The sequence below is a fragment of the Hordeum vulgare genome, chromosome 7H (genome assembly GCF_904849725.1).
Source record: "Hordeum vulgare subsp. vulgare chromosome 7H, MorexV3_pseudomolecules_assembly, whole genome shotgun sequence".
NCBI lineage: Eukaryota > Viridiplantae > Streptophyta > Magnoliopsida > Poales > Poaceae > Hordeum > Hordeum vulgare.
The window spans coordinates 26513705-26526460 of NC_058524.1; the positions used below are offsets into that span (position 1 = coordinate 26513705).

The 12756-nt window shown below is 46.3% G+C and overlaps 1 protein-coding gene across 1 annotated transcript; it reads right to left on the minus strand.

The window, feature by feature from the left end:
- Nucleotides 1-8672: 8672 nt before the first annotated feature.
- On the minus strand, nucleotides 8673-10785 carry LOC123413101 (L-type lectin-domain containing receptor kinase SIT2-like). The gene has a single exon (XM_045106050.1). The coding sequence runs from the start codon at nucleotides 10726-10728 to the stop codon at nucleotides 8707-8709; it is 2022 nt and encodes a 673-aa protein (XP_044961985.1). The 5' UTR covers nucleotides 10729-10785; the 3' UTR covers nucleotides 8673-8706.
- Between the last annotated feature and the right edge of the window lie 1971 nt (nucleotides 10786-12756).

Consider the following 12756-nt stretch of genomic DNA (forward strand, 5'->3'; position numbering starts at 1 on the left):
CCAATCATGTTCATGCTTAACGCAAGCACCAAATAACAATTATTTAAGTTTAACACCAATCCCGGTGGTAGAGGGAGCGTGCGACGTTTGATCATATCAACCTTGGAAACACTTCCAACACGTATCGTCACCTCGTCTTTAGCTAGTCTCCGTTTATGCCGTAGCTTTCATTTCGTGTTACTAATCACTTAGCAACCGAACCGGTATCCAATACCCTCATGCTACTAGGAGTACTTGTAAAGTACACATCAACATCATGTATATCAAATATACTTCTTTCGACTTTTGCCAGCCTTCTTATCTACCAAGTATCTAGAGTTGCTCCGCCTCAGTGACCGTTCCCCTTATTACAGAAGCACTTAGTCTCGGGTTTGGGTTTAATCTTGGGTCTCTTCATTAGTGCAGCAACTGTTTTGCCGTTTCACGAAGTATCCCTTCTAGCCCTTGCCTTTCTTGAAACTTAGTGGTTTTACAAACCATCAACTATTGATGCTCCTTCTTGATTTCTATTTTTGCAGTGCCAAACATCGCGAATCGATCAAGGATCATTGTATCTATCCTTGATATGTTATAGTTCATCACGAAGCTCTCACAGCTTGGTGGCAGTGACTTTGGAGAACCATCACTATCTCATCTGGAAGATTAACTCCCACCTGATTCAAGTGATTGTCATACTCAGACAATCTGAGCACACGCTCAACGATTGAGCTTTTCTCCTTTACTTTGTGGACAAAGGATCTTGTCGGAGGTCTCGTACCTCTCAACAAAGGGCACGAGCATGAAATCACAATTTCATCTCTTTAGAACATCACTTATGTTCCGTGACGTTTCAAAACGTCTTCGGTGCCTTGCTTCTAAGCCATTAAGTATTTTGCACTGAACTATCGTGTAGTCATCAGAAACGTGTATGTCGGATGTTCACAGCATCCACAGACGACGCTCGAGGTGCAGCACACCGAGTGGTGCATTAAGGACATAAGCCATCTGCGCAGCAACGAGGACAATCCTCTTCAAAGTTTGCTACTATCAACTTTCAACTAAATTTTCTCTAGGAACATATAAAAACAGTAGAGCTATAGCGCAAGCTACATCATAATTCGCAAAGACCATTAGACTATGTTCATGACAATTTTTTCAATTAATCATATTACTTATGAACTCCCACTCAAAAAGTACATCTCTCTAGTCATTTGAGTGGTACATGATCCAAATCCACTATCTCAAGTCCGATCATCACGTGAGTCGAGAATAGTTTCAGTGGTAAGCATCTCTATGCTAATCATATCAACTACATGATTCATTCTCGACCTTTCGGTCTCATGTGTTCCGAGGCCATGTCTGCACATGCTAGGCTCGTCAAGCTTAACCCGAGTGTTCTGCGTGTGCAACTATTTTGCACCCGTTGTATGTGAACGTTGAGTCTATCACACCCGATCATCACGTGGTGTCTCGAAATGAAGAACGGTCGCAACGGTGCACAGTCGGGGAGAACACAATTTCGTCTTGAAATTTTAGTGAGAGATCACCTCATAATGCTACCGTCGTTCTAAGCAAGATAAGGTGCAAAAAGGATTAACATCACATGCAATTCATAAGTGACATGATATGGCCATCATCATGCGCTTCTTGATCTCCATCACCAAAGCACCGACACGATCTTCTTGTCACCGGCGTCACACCATGATCTCCATCATCATGATCTCCATCAACGTGTCGCCATCGGGGTTGTCGTTCTACTCATGCTATTACTACTAAAGCTACGTCCTAGCAATATAGTAAACGCATCTGCAAGCACAAACGTTAGTTTAAAGACAACCCTATGGCTCCTGCCGGTTGCCGTACCATTGACGTGCAAGTCGATATTAACTATTACAACATGATCATCTCATACATCCAATATATCACATCACATCGTTGGCCATATCACATCACAAGCATACCCTGCAAAAACAAGTTAGACGTCCTCTAATTTTGTTGTTGCATGTTTTACGTGGTGACCATGGGTATCTAGTAGGATCGCATCTTACTTACGCAAACACCACAACGGAGATATATGAGTTGCTATTTAACCTCATCCAAAGACCTCCTCGGTCAAATCCGATTCAACTAAAGTTGGAGAAACTGACACTTGCCAGTCATCTTTGAGCAACGGGGTTACTCGTAGCGATGAAATCAGTCTCTCGTAAGCGTACGAGTAATGTCGGTCCAAGCCGCTTCAATCCAACAATACCGCGGAATCAAGAAAAGACTAAGGAGGGAAGCAAAACGCACATCACCGCCCACAAAAACTTTTGTGTTCTACTCGAGAAGACATCTACGCATGAACCTAGCTCTGATACCACTTTTGGGGAACGTGGCATGGGAAACAAAAAGTTTCCTACGCGCACGAAGACCTATCATGGTGATGTCCATCTACGAGAGGGGATGTGTGATCTACGTACCCTTGTAGACCGTACAGCAGAAGCGTTAGAGAACGCGGTTGATGTAGTGGAACGTCCTCACGTCCCTCGATCCGCCCCGCGAACAATCCCGCGATCAGTCCCACGATCTAGTACCGAACGGACGGCACCTCCGCGTTCAGCACACGTACAGCTCGACGATGATCTCGGCCTTCTTGATCCAGCAAGAGAGACGGAGAGGTAGAAGAGTTCTCCGGCAGCGTGACGGCGCTCCGGAGGTTGGTGATGATCTTGTCTCAGCAGGGCTCCGCCCGAGCTCCGCAGAAACGCGATCTAGAGGAAAAACCGTGGAGGCATGTGGTCGGGCTGCCGTGGAAAAATCGTCTCAAATCAGCCCTAAAACCTCCGTATATATAGGTGGGAGAGGGGGGGCCTTGCCTTGGGGCTCAAGGAGACCCAAGGGGGTCGGCCGAGCCAAGGGGGGAAGGTCTCCCCCCCAAACCGAGTCCAACTTGGTTTGGTGGGTGGAGTCCTTCTTCCCTTTCCCACCTCCTCCTTTTTTTTCTTTTCTCTTTGATTTTCTTCCTATGGCGCATAGGGCCTTCTTGGGCTGTCCCACCAGCCCACTAAGGGCTGCTGTGCCACCCCCAAGGCCTATGGGCTTCCCCGGGGTGGGTTGCCCCCCCCCGGTGAACTTCCGGAACCCATTCGTCATTCCCGGTAACTCCGAAAACCTTCCGGTAATCAAATGAGGTCATCCTATATATCAATCTTCGTTTCCAGACTATTCCGGAAACCCTCGTGACGTCCGTGATCTCATCCGGGACTTCGAACAACATTCGGTAACCAACCATATAACTCAAATACGCATAAAACAACGTCGAACCTTAAGTGTGCAGACCCCGCGGGTTCGAGAACTATGTAGACATGACCCGAGAGACTCCTCGGTAAATATCCAATAGCGGGACCTGGATGCCCATATTGGATCCTACATATTCTACGAAGATCTTATCGTTTGAACCTCAGTGCCAAGGATTCATATAATCCCATATGTCATTCCCTTTGTCCTTCGGTATGTTACTTGCCCGAGATTCGATCGTCAGTATCCGCATACCTATTTCAATCTCGTTTACCGGCAAGTCTCTTTACTCGTTCCGTAATACAAGATCCCGCAACTTACATTAAGTCACATTGCTTGCAAGGCTTGTGTGTGATGTTGTATTACCGAGTGGGCCCCGAGATACCTCTCCGTCACACGGAGTGACAAATCCCAGTCTCTATCCATACTAACTCAACTAACATCTTCGGAGATACCTGTAGAGCATCTTTATAGTCACCCAGTTACGTTGTGACGTTTGATACACACAAAGCATTCCTCTGGTGTCAGTGAGTTATATGATCTCATGGTCATAGGAACAGATACTTGACACGCAGAAAACAGTAGCAACAAAATGACACGATCAACATGCTACGTCTATTAGTTTGGGTCTAGTCCATCACATGATTCTCCTAATGATGTGATCCCGTTATCAAGTGACAACACTTGCCTATGGTCAGGAAACCTTGACCATCTTTGATCAACGAGCTAGTCAACTAGAGGCTTACTAGGAACAGTGTTTTGTCTATGTATCCACACATGCACTGTGTTTCCAATCAATACAATTATAGCATGGATAATAAACGATTATCATGAACAAAGAAATATAATAATAACTAATTTATTATTGCCTCTAGGGCATATTTCCAACAGTTTCTTCTTCTTCTTCTTCATCATCGATCTAGGATGGGTTCCAGGCCGGCAGCCTGGGATAGCAAGGATGGACGTCGTTCTTCTTTTCTCGTTTGTTTTCGTCCGTAGTCGGACCCTGCTCTTCTTCATGATGATTATGTACTGTACTGCTGTGACTCTGATGTAGCTTGTGGCGAGTGTAAGCCACTTCGATATATATATATCTCTTCTTTTCAGTACATGTATTTGTAACGATATCCATTCTTGCGACAGACGAGATGCGCTTCTATCCCTGACGAGGCCTTCGTGCCAAATTGAGGATAGGGTCGCATCTTGGGTGTGACAAGTTGGTATCAGAGCAGTACCGACCTAGGAGCCCCCTTGATTGATGGAACTTGGCCGAGTCGAGTCTAGTGAAAAAACTGCTTTAAGTCTAGTTATATATCGGAGAGTAGGATTCTTTTTCTCCTCTTCTATGCTCCGGTGAGGAATCTTGACGTAATAATTTAATTATACTCCTCTTCTCACTCAAAAAAATTTTAGGATCACGCGGATATTTTTGGAATCTATATGATGCCGATGTGATGGAGTTCTGTCTTGGTGCCTCCTATCTGCTTTGAGTTTCAGGGGAGTTGAGCTCCAGGGGATTCTTGAGCACATCGTTATCATTCAGATTTCTTAGTATCTCAGAACGAAGGATGTTCGTAATTGCTTCAATACTAGTAGTGGCGAGATAACCCCGATGTCCCGAGTACTGGTGCAGATTGTTCGGGAGTACTGCCATACTTTGTATCGTTGTGATCACGAGGGTCTGTTGCAGATGAAGGTCCGAGATTCTGGTTGTGTGTTGACGGATGTGATACACGTGACGGGTTAGTATAGGAGTTGTGTGATATTACTCCTTGTATCCGTGTACCAGATTGCATGACCAGATATTTAGGGAATTCATAGGTGGGAATTCAAGTAGTTACTTATAGGACGATCTTCCAACAAATTTGTGTTGCTTCGATGTCAAGTGGTGATTTCACATCTTTTCTAACATGTGTTCTCATATTTTTGTGTGAATGCAAATTCTTTGCTCAATCAGATCGTCTTATCAATTCTTTCCAACCGGAGTCATCGTATCAATTCTTTTTCAACCGGTGTGTTTCTCTCCAAGTGAACTCAATCCTCTCCAATTTTGCAAGATCATTCTCTCATTTTATTCCGGAGTTCATCTCATCTAGCCCAAGTTGTCTTTATTTTTCCCCACTCTCCCGCCCTTTTTCTCAGTGATTCAAATTTTATCCAAGAGTTTTCTTTCTTGTGATTCTGCTATCTTTTCCTCCATGTCCTATCCGGTGATTCATTGTGAAGATTCTCAGGAGATTCGTGTCATATTTGTTCATTCTTGTCGTCCTTACCGGTGAATTTAATTCAGCTATCCGTGTTCATCATATCCTAATTATCCTTGTAATTCTTTTTCATGTTGGAGATTCTTTCAGCCTATCTTGGTTATTCATTCCTCTCTTTTCATCCGGAGTGTTGAAGATATCTCACACGGTTCGTGTTTTCAATTCTTTTAGTTATTTCGAGGTTCTCAACCTCATCTAGTTCTCTTCATACCGGTGCAATATCTCTCTTCCAAGTAATCTTTTCCAACGGTGGTTTCCTTGAGTGGGCCCATAACCCACAGGTTCTTTCCGAGGATCTTTCCTGTCTCTTTTAATCTTTTCCCGGAGATCATTAATTCTTTTCAACTATGACGTAAGTATGATTTCCATCAGTCATATTACTTCTTCAAGATCAATTTGAATTAATTCTCTTATTTGTCTCAACCTTGCATCCTTCTTTATTCCGGAGTGTCTCATTAATTCTTGGTGGTGTTCTCCTCCTCATTCTCAGGTTGCTATCCGAAGGAGTGTTTCTCTCAATCTTGGTTCATTCTCTTGGAGATTCATCATTTCAGCTTGGTGTCGTCATCTTATTTGCTCCAATCATGAGTAATCCCTTTCGTGCTATCCGGTGCTTCTCTGAGTTGTTTTTGACCTTTTTCAGATAGGAATATCAAACGGAGTCCAAACGGAATAAAACTTTCGCCGTGTTTTTTTATGAAAAATATCAAAAATACCAGAAGAAAAAGATACTGGAGAGGAGTCCCGAGGAAGCAACGAGCCAGGGAGACGCGCCCACCCCTCTGGGCATGCCTGGGGGGCTCGTGACTCCCTCGTGGGTCCCCCTGACCTGTTCTCGATGCCATCTGGTCTTATAAATACAGAAACCTCCAGAAATAAACCTAGATCGGGAGTTCCACCGCCGCAAGCCTCTGGAGCCACCAAAAACCAATCAGGAACCCGTTCCGGCACCCTGTCGAAGGGGGAATCCATCTTCGGTGGCCATCTTCATCATCCCGACGATCTCCATGACGAGGAGGAAGTAGTTCTCCCCTGGGGCTGAGGGTATGTACAAGTAGCTATGTGTTTGATCTCTCTCTCTCTCTCTCTCTCTCTCTCGTGTTCTTGAGATGTCATGATCTCGATGTACCGCGGGCTTTGCTACTATAGTTGGATCCTATGATGTTCTTCCCCCTCTCCCTTCTTGTAATGAATTGAGTTTTCCCTTTGAAGTTATCTTATCGGATTGAGTCTTTAAGGAATTGAGAACACTTGATGTATGTCTTGCACGTGTCTATCTGTGGTGACAATGGGATATTCATGTGAGTACTTGATGTATGTTTTGGTGATCAACTTGCGGGTTTCGTGATATTGGGAATCTATGCATAGAGGTTGGCACACGTTTTATTCTTGACTCTCCGGTAGAAACTTTGGGGCACTCTTTGAAGTTCTATGTGTTGGTTGAATAGATGATTCTGAGATTGTGTGATGCATATCGTATAATCATGCCCACGGATACTTGAGGTGACAACGGAGTATCTAGGTGACATTAGGGTCTTTGTTGATGTGTGTCTTAAGGTTTTATTCTAGTACGTACTCTAGGATAGATTGAACGGAAAGAATAGCTTCGTGTTATTTTACTACGGACTCTTGAATAGATCGATTAGAAAGAATAACTTTGTGGTGGTTTCGTACCCGACAATAATCTCTTCATTTGTTCTCCGCTATTAGTGACTTTGGAGTGACTCTTTGTTGCATGTTGAGGGCTAGGCATATGATCCAGTTATGTTATCATTGTTGAGAGAACCTCTACTAGTGAAAGTATGATCCCTAGGCCTTGTTTCCACGCATTGCAATACCGTTCGTGCTCACTTTTATTATTAATTACCTTGCTGTTTTTATATTTTCAGATTACAAAATCTTATATCTATTATCCATATTGCACTTGTATCACCATCTCTTCGCCGAACTAGTGCACCTATACAACTTACCATTGTATTGGGTGTGTTGGGGACACACGAGACTCTTTGTTATTTGGTTGCAGGGTTGCTTGAGAGAGACCATCTTCATCCTACGCCTCCCGCGGATTGATAAACCTTAGGTCACCCACTTGAGGGAAAATTGCTACTGTCCTACAAACCTCTGCACTTGAAGGTCCAACAACGTCTACAAGGAGAAGGTTGCGTAGTAGACATCACCCCCCACCTCGACGACGCCCGTGGCTGCTCGTCACTGACGGCCGCCATCGTCGGACCTCGTCGTCTTCTTCTCCCCTAGCCTCGCGCGTCACTGAGCTCACCGCCGCCCGCTCCCCGACAACGCTGGTGAGCGTCACTTCTGTTCCCCTCCTGCTACTGCAGGCGCCCTTCTGTCTCAACGAACCCTATACCATAGTTTGGCGCGAGCACTACAATACCTCACCCTAACTCGCCTCGACATCCCTATGCGGTTCAGCAAATTTGCCTCTTCATGCATGCTCCCCGGGACTCTCACATGCAGCTCATCAAACGAGTGCTTCGGTATTTAAAGGGGACGTCACACTATGGTCTACAACTCTATACAAAATTTGGGCCGATTGGGCCGGGTGCCCCGACACACGGAAGTCCACCTCCGGGTTATGTGTGTTCCTTGGACATAATTTGGTGTCATGGTCTTCTAAACGGCAGCCCACCGTGTCCCGCTCCAGTGCAGAAGCGGAGTACCGCGGCGTTGCAAATTCCGTCGCCGAATCATGTTGGCATCGCCAACTACCACACGAACTTTGCCGTCCGCCATCCCGTCCAACCATTGTGTACTGTGATAATATCAGCACCTCCTACCTCGCTTTCAACCCGGTGTAACACCAACGCACGGAGCATATCGAGATTGATATTCATGTTGTTCGAGATCGTGTAGCGCTTGGGGAAGCTCGCGTACTCCATGTATCCTCCAGTTCTCAGTTCGTCGACTTGTTCACTAAGGGACTACCTACGTCATTGTTTCATGAGTTTCTATCCAGCCTGAACATTGTGCCCAACGGTGTGTGTCAATTCTATTACTCAACTAGACTCAGCTAAATGAGGCAGTTCGATCTAGCTAGGTTTACAAATTATTTTAAAAAGAAAATCTAGGACCACCGATTAATTTTTACCGGCCCTTGAAGATAAGCTTTTCCAAAAAGAACATACGGAGTAAAAGATAAGCACTGTGTATACATGCGGACAATTCATCTGCCCTCAGCGAGAACCGTCATCGAAGACCCATAAGACACCGTTGTACAGCTAGGCTCCGATGGAGCGTACGACATAACATACGAATCGAAGCCCTCGTTTTGCATCATCACCAACATACTGTAGCTCATGTACGTCGGTGACAGGTCAGGAACAGATTGCCCACGATCTAGGTATTGCGTAACCTTCCGCATACTAGGCCTTGCATCAGGCAATGGGTGCGAGCACAACAAACCTAGTTGCAGCACGAGGGTAACCTCCTCTGTGTCAAACTTCCCTGCTAGTCGTGGATCCACCGCCTGGAGTAAAGATCCACTGCGGTGGTGCTCAAGCACCCAATCAATCATCACTACACGGCTGTCTCGCTGGGCACGCTCGATCGGTCGTTGCCCACATGCAACCTCTAGAAGAAACACACCGAAAGCAAACACGTCGGTTAAGGGTGTCGCCCTCCCGGTACGCACAAGCTCTGGTGCAAGGTATCCCATGGTGCCAACGACACGGGTTGTTTGAGCAACGGTTCCATGATCGTATAACCTTGCTAGGCCAAAATCGCCAAGGCATCCATTCATGTTTTCATCCAAGAGCACATTGCTGGCCTTGATATCTCTGTGGATGACAACCTTTTCCCAATCCTGGTGGAGATACAGCACGCCCGATGCCACCCCCTTGATGATCGAGAATCTTTCGGGCCAGGTTACGGTTGGCATGTTTGGATCGTGCAAGTGCTTGTCAAGGCTGCCATTTGACATGTAGTCATAAACCAGGAGGAGCTCGTCCTTGCGCCGGCAGTAGCCTAGTAACTGCACGAGATTCCGGTGCCGGAGACGGCCAATGCTGGCGACCTCGGCAACGAACTCCCGCAGTCCCTGCCTTGATTCGTGCGACACCCTCTTCACCGCGATCTCCAAATTGGATGCGGAAAGCCGACCTTTGTACACTCTCCCGAACCCTCCGACGCCCAGTAAATTCCTCTCCGTGAACCCATGCGTGGCACGATGCAGGTCCTTGTATGCATATCGGTGGGGGCCGAACTCGTCTTCCCAGCCTTCACGCACCTCCGCAAACCGGCGCCGACGCCACAGAAAGAAGAAGACCGCAGCCAGCGCCGTTGCGACGAGCAACGCGCTGGCCAGCGGCAACACGATGTCGAGTACCTTGGAGCGAGGCTTGGGACCAAGGCGTGGCAGGGCAGGAAGCTTGGAGAAATCAAGCGGCGGGGCAGACCCGCCCAAGCTGAAGCTCCATCCGAGCAGGTAGTGGTGCGCCGAGACAACTCCCGACGACGCCGAGAAGCCGACGTACATGGCGTCCGCCATGAGAGTGGAGAGATCGATGGCTTCGGATAGGAGAGGCTTCCTTGGCTTTGGCACATGCACGGGGGCTAGTGTCACCTCCAGTTGCTTGGCCTGGCCGTCGTAATCCACCCACACCTGCATGGGCTTGCGGCTGTTAAGTGTCAGGCCCTGCAAGGCGCCGCCGCGGTCGTCGTCGTAGTAGCCAGCCGGCCGGGCCTGCCGCGACACGAGGCTGTTGACGTCGATGCCCACGTGGTTGCTATTGATGTCTTGGAACTCAGGGTTCACGATGGTGTCCAGCTCGACGGCCAAGATGGGGGCGCTGGGCGTGCCGTTGGTGGTGTTGAGGAGGCCAAGGTACTGCCCGGCGCCCGCGGTGGTGAAGTTGGTGGTCGGGGCGACGACAAAGGCGAACCCGTGGTCGCTCAGACCGTCGTACCCCGACACGATGGCGAACACGAAGGATGTTGAGAAGGAGACGGCGGTGTTGTTGTTGTTGAGGAAGCGGAGCGGGGCGGGGTGGAAGGCGTGGGCCTTTGTCTGCTGCGTGAAGTTGGTGAGCGCGAGCAGGCCGCTCGGCATGACGACGGCGAGGCCGTCCAGGGTAAGGTTGGCGCCGGCGAAGCCTTGGTATGAGAACTGGCCACCGTCTGACGACGAGGCCACCTCGCCGTCCCGGCTCAACAATAGGAGTAGTATGAGAAGAAGAAGGGCCGGCATAGTTTCTTGGACAGAAGAAGGTCAGTAGTATGACTGATGAATCATAGGCTAACAAAGTTTCGCTTCGTTGGTGATCATGGGCTAGACTTTAAACGGTGTGGTGGTTGTGCCAAGAAAGTCGTTGTGCAGTTGGTGTATGAAAATAGTGCCGTTGAGACTGCTGAAATGATATAAGAACGTGCTGGAATTATTCTTCTCTAATGGATATGGATGGATCTTGAGTATGTCAGCGTAAGACTAGTCTTCCTTCAGAAAAAAAAAACCAGAAATTGTCCAGCGCAATTACGTCTTTACATTACATGATACGGCACCGTTCTAGGCCATCCACAATTCTGCGGTCCATCGCTGTTACCATCACAGATTGCTACTTTTTCAACTGCCATTCGACTTGTTTACTTCTCCAACAAATAAGTAACTACTAGGGTCCTTCCGAACCCGGCCAGCTCCTCTTTTTGTTTGACAAAAAAACTTGTTTACTTGTGGGCAGCGTCGTGCCCTGCACTGCTGGGTGAGATTGTTGTCATGATGTCGTTGCGTATGCACGGTGGGAAAAAGACGCATAGCTATCCACGACTGATGAGATATCTTGTAGTGTCTTCATGCATCTGTTGAAGAATCGGCGTATCAATTCAGATGGTCAATCAGAGAGGTAATAGAGGCGGAAATTAGAGTATACATCCGAAGTTTCCTCCTCCATTCCAAAATTAGAGTATACATCCGAAGTAGCCACATGATGCTTGACCCTATTAACCTGTACCGTCAAGCAATTAGATGTCGCCCGCCACATAGAAGTTATGATCTTCTAAGGGACGATATTGGCCTTCCATATGGCATTCCAAAGCCTCCTGTTCTCATTGGAACCTCCACTAGAATGCATGCACTCCTGCTTCCGCTCCTCGAGATTAATCGCCAGATTATACATGCTTTCAATGGAGAACAATAGTACCATGCAATAAACTCACACTCACCCGAGGATTGAATACACACCTTTAAAATCTCATCGGCGTCATGGTGGTAGAACAAGTGGCTGGTTAAATTTCATGAATACCTGAAACAACGATTTCGACACAGGTTTTATTCATTTTTGCTGAAATTATTAGTCCGTACATCCTAGGCGGCCAGTTATATCTCCAAATATTTATACTATATCCTCATAAATTCTTGAGATAACCCTTTTTTTTTTGGAGTTCAAGACCACACATAATACCTTGACAAATCACCAAAGTTGACTGCGGAAAACTATGTCAAGAAGATGGCCTTGTGGATAATATTTTGCCTTTATCAGCTTTGCACTATCTGAATCTAGATTTATCAATAAATGCCAAGCTTGTTAAGCCAATAGAGCCTTATTACAAAGCCTATGATCATGAAAATCCTTACCTCACTCTCTTTTTTGTCTTGTCAGTTCATCTCAAGCCAGCCAATGTGTTTTTCTTTTCTCTCTTAATCTACCAACCAAAAGTTCCAAATAATCTGGGATAACTCATCATGAAGAGATGAACGAAAGTTAAATATGCCCATTACAAAGACCTGAAGAGCATGAATAACTAATTCCATCTGGATCTCACTCGCCCACTAAAAGCACATTTTTAATCAAATCAGAAAGCGTTTTCAGAGCTTTGTCTTTGATGGACTGAAACTTACCACCCTCATTCTTTCTTAAGGCACTAGTAAGACTAGATTTTTTGTCAGGGAAACCACATGTCAGGGAAATAACCATAATGATCGCTTGATTTCCAAGCCACAACTCTTAGAAATTATAGTAGAAAACTTGTCAAAACTCAACAACTGACCCATTCCCTATTAATAATTTGTTAATATGTTTTTAATTGTCAATGTTTGATAAGGTTATGTTAAAGAAAAGCGGGCTGTCGTCGGTGAACAACAGAGATCCTCTTGACTAATTCTGTGAGTAGGGGAGAAAGAATCCATCTGTTGACCATTAAAACATACCAAGAATTTCACCAATGTAACACACATCATAATCAAATTGATCTGTACCGGTGCAAAACCAAATGCTCCAAGCAT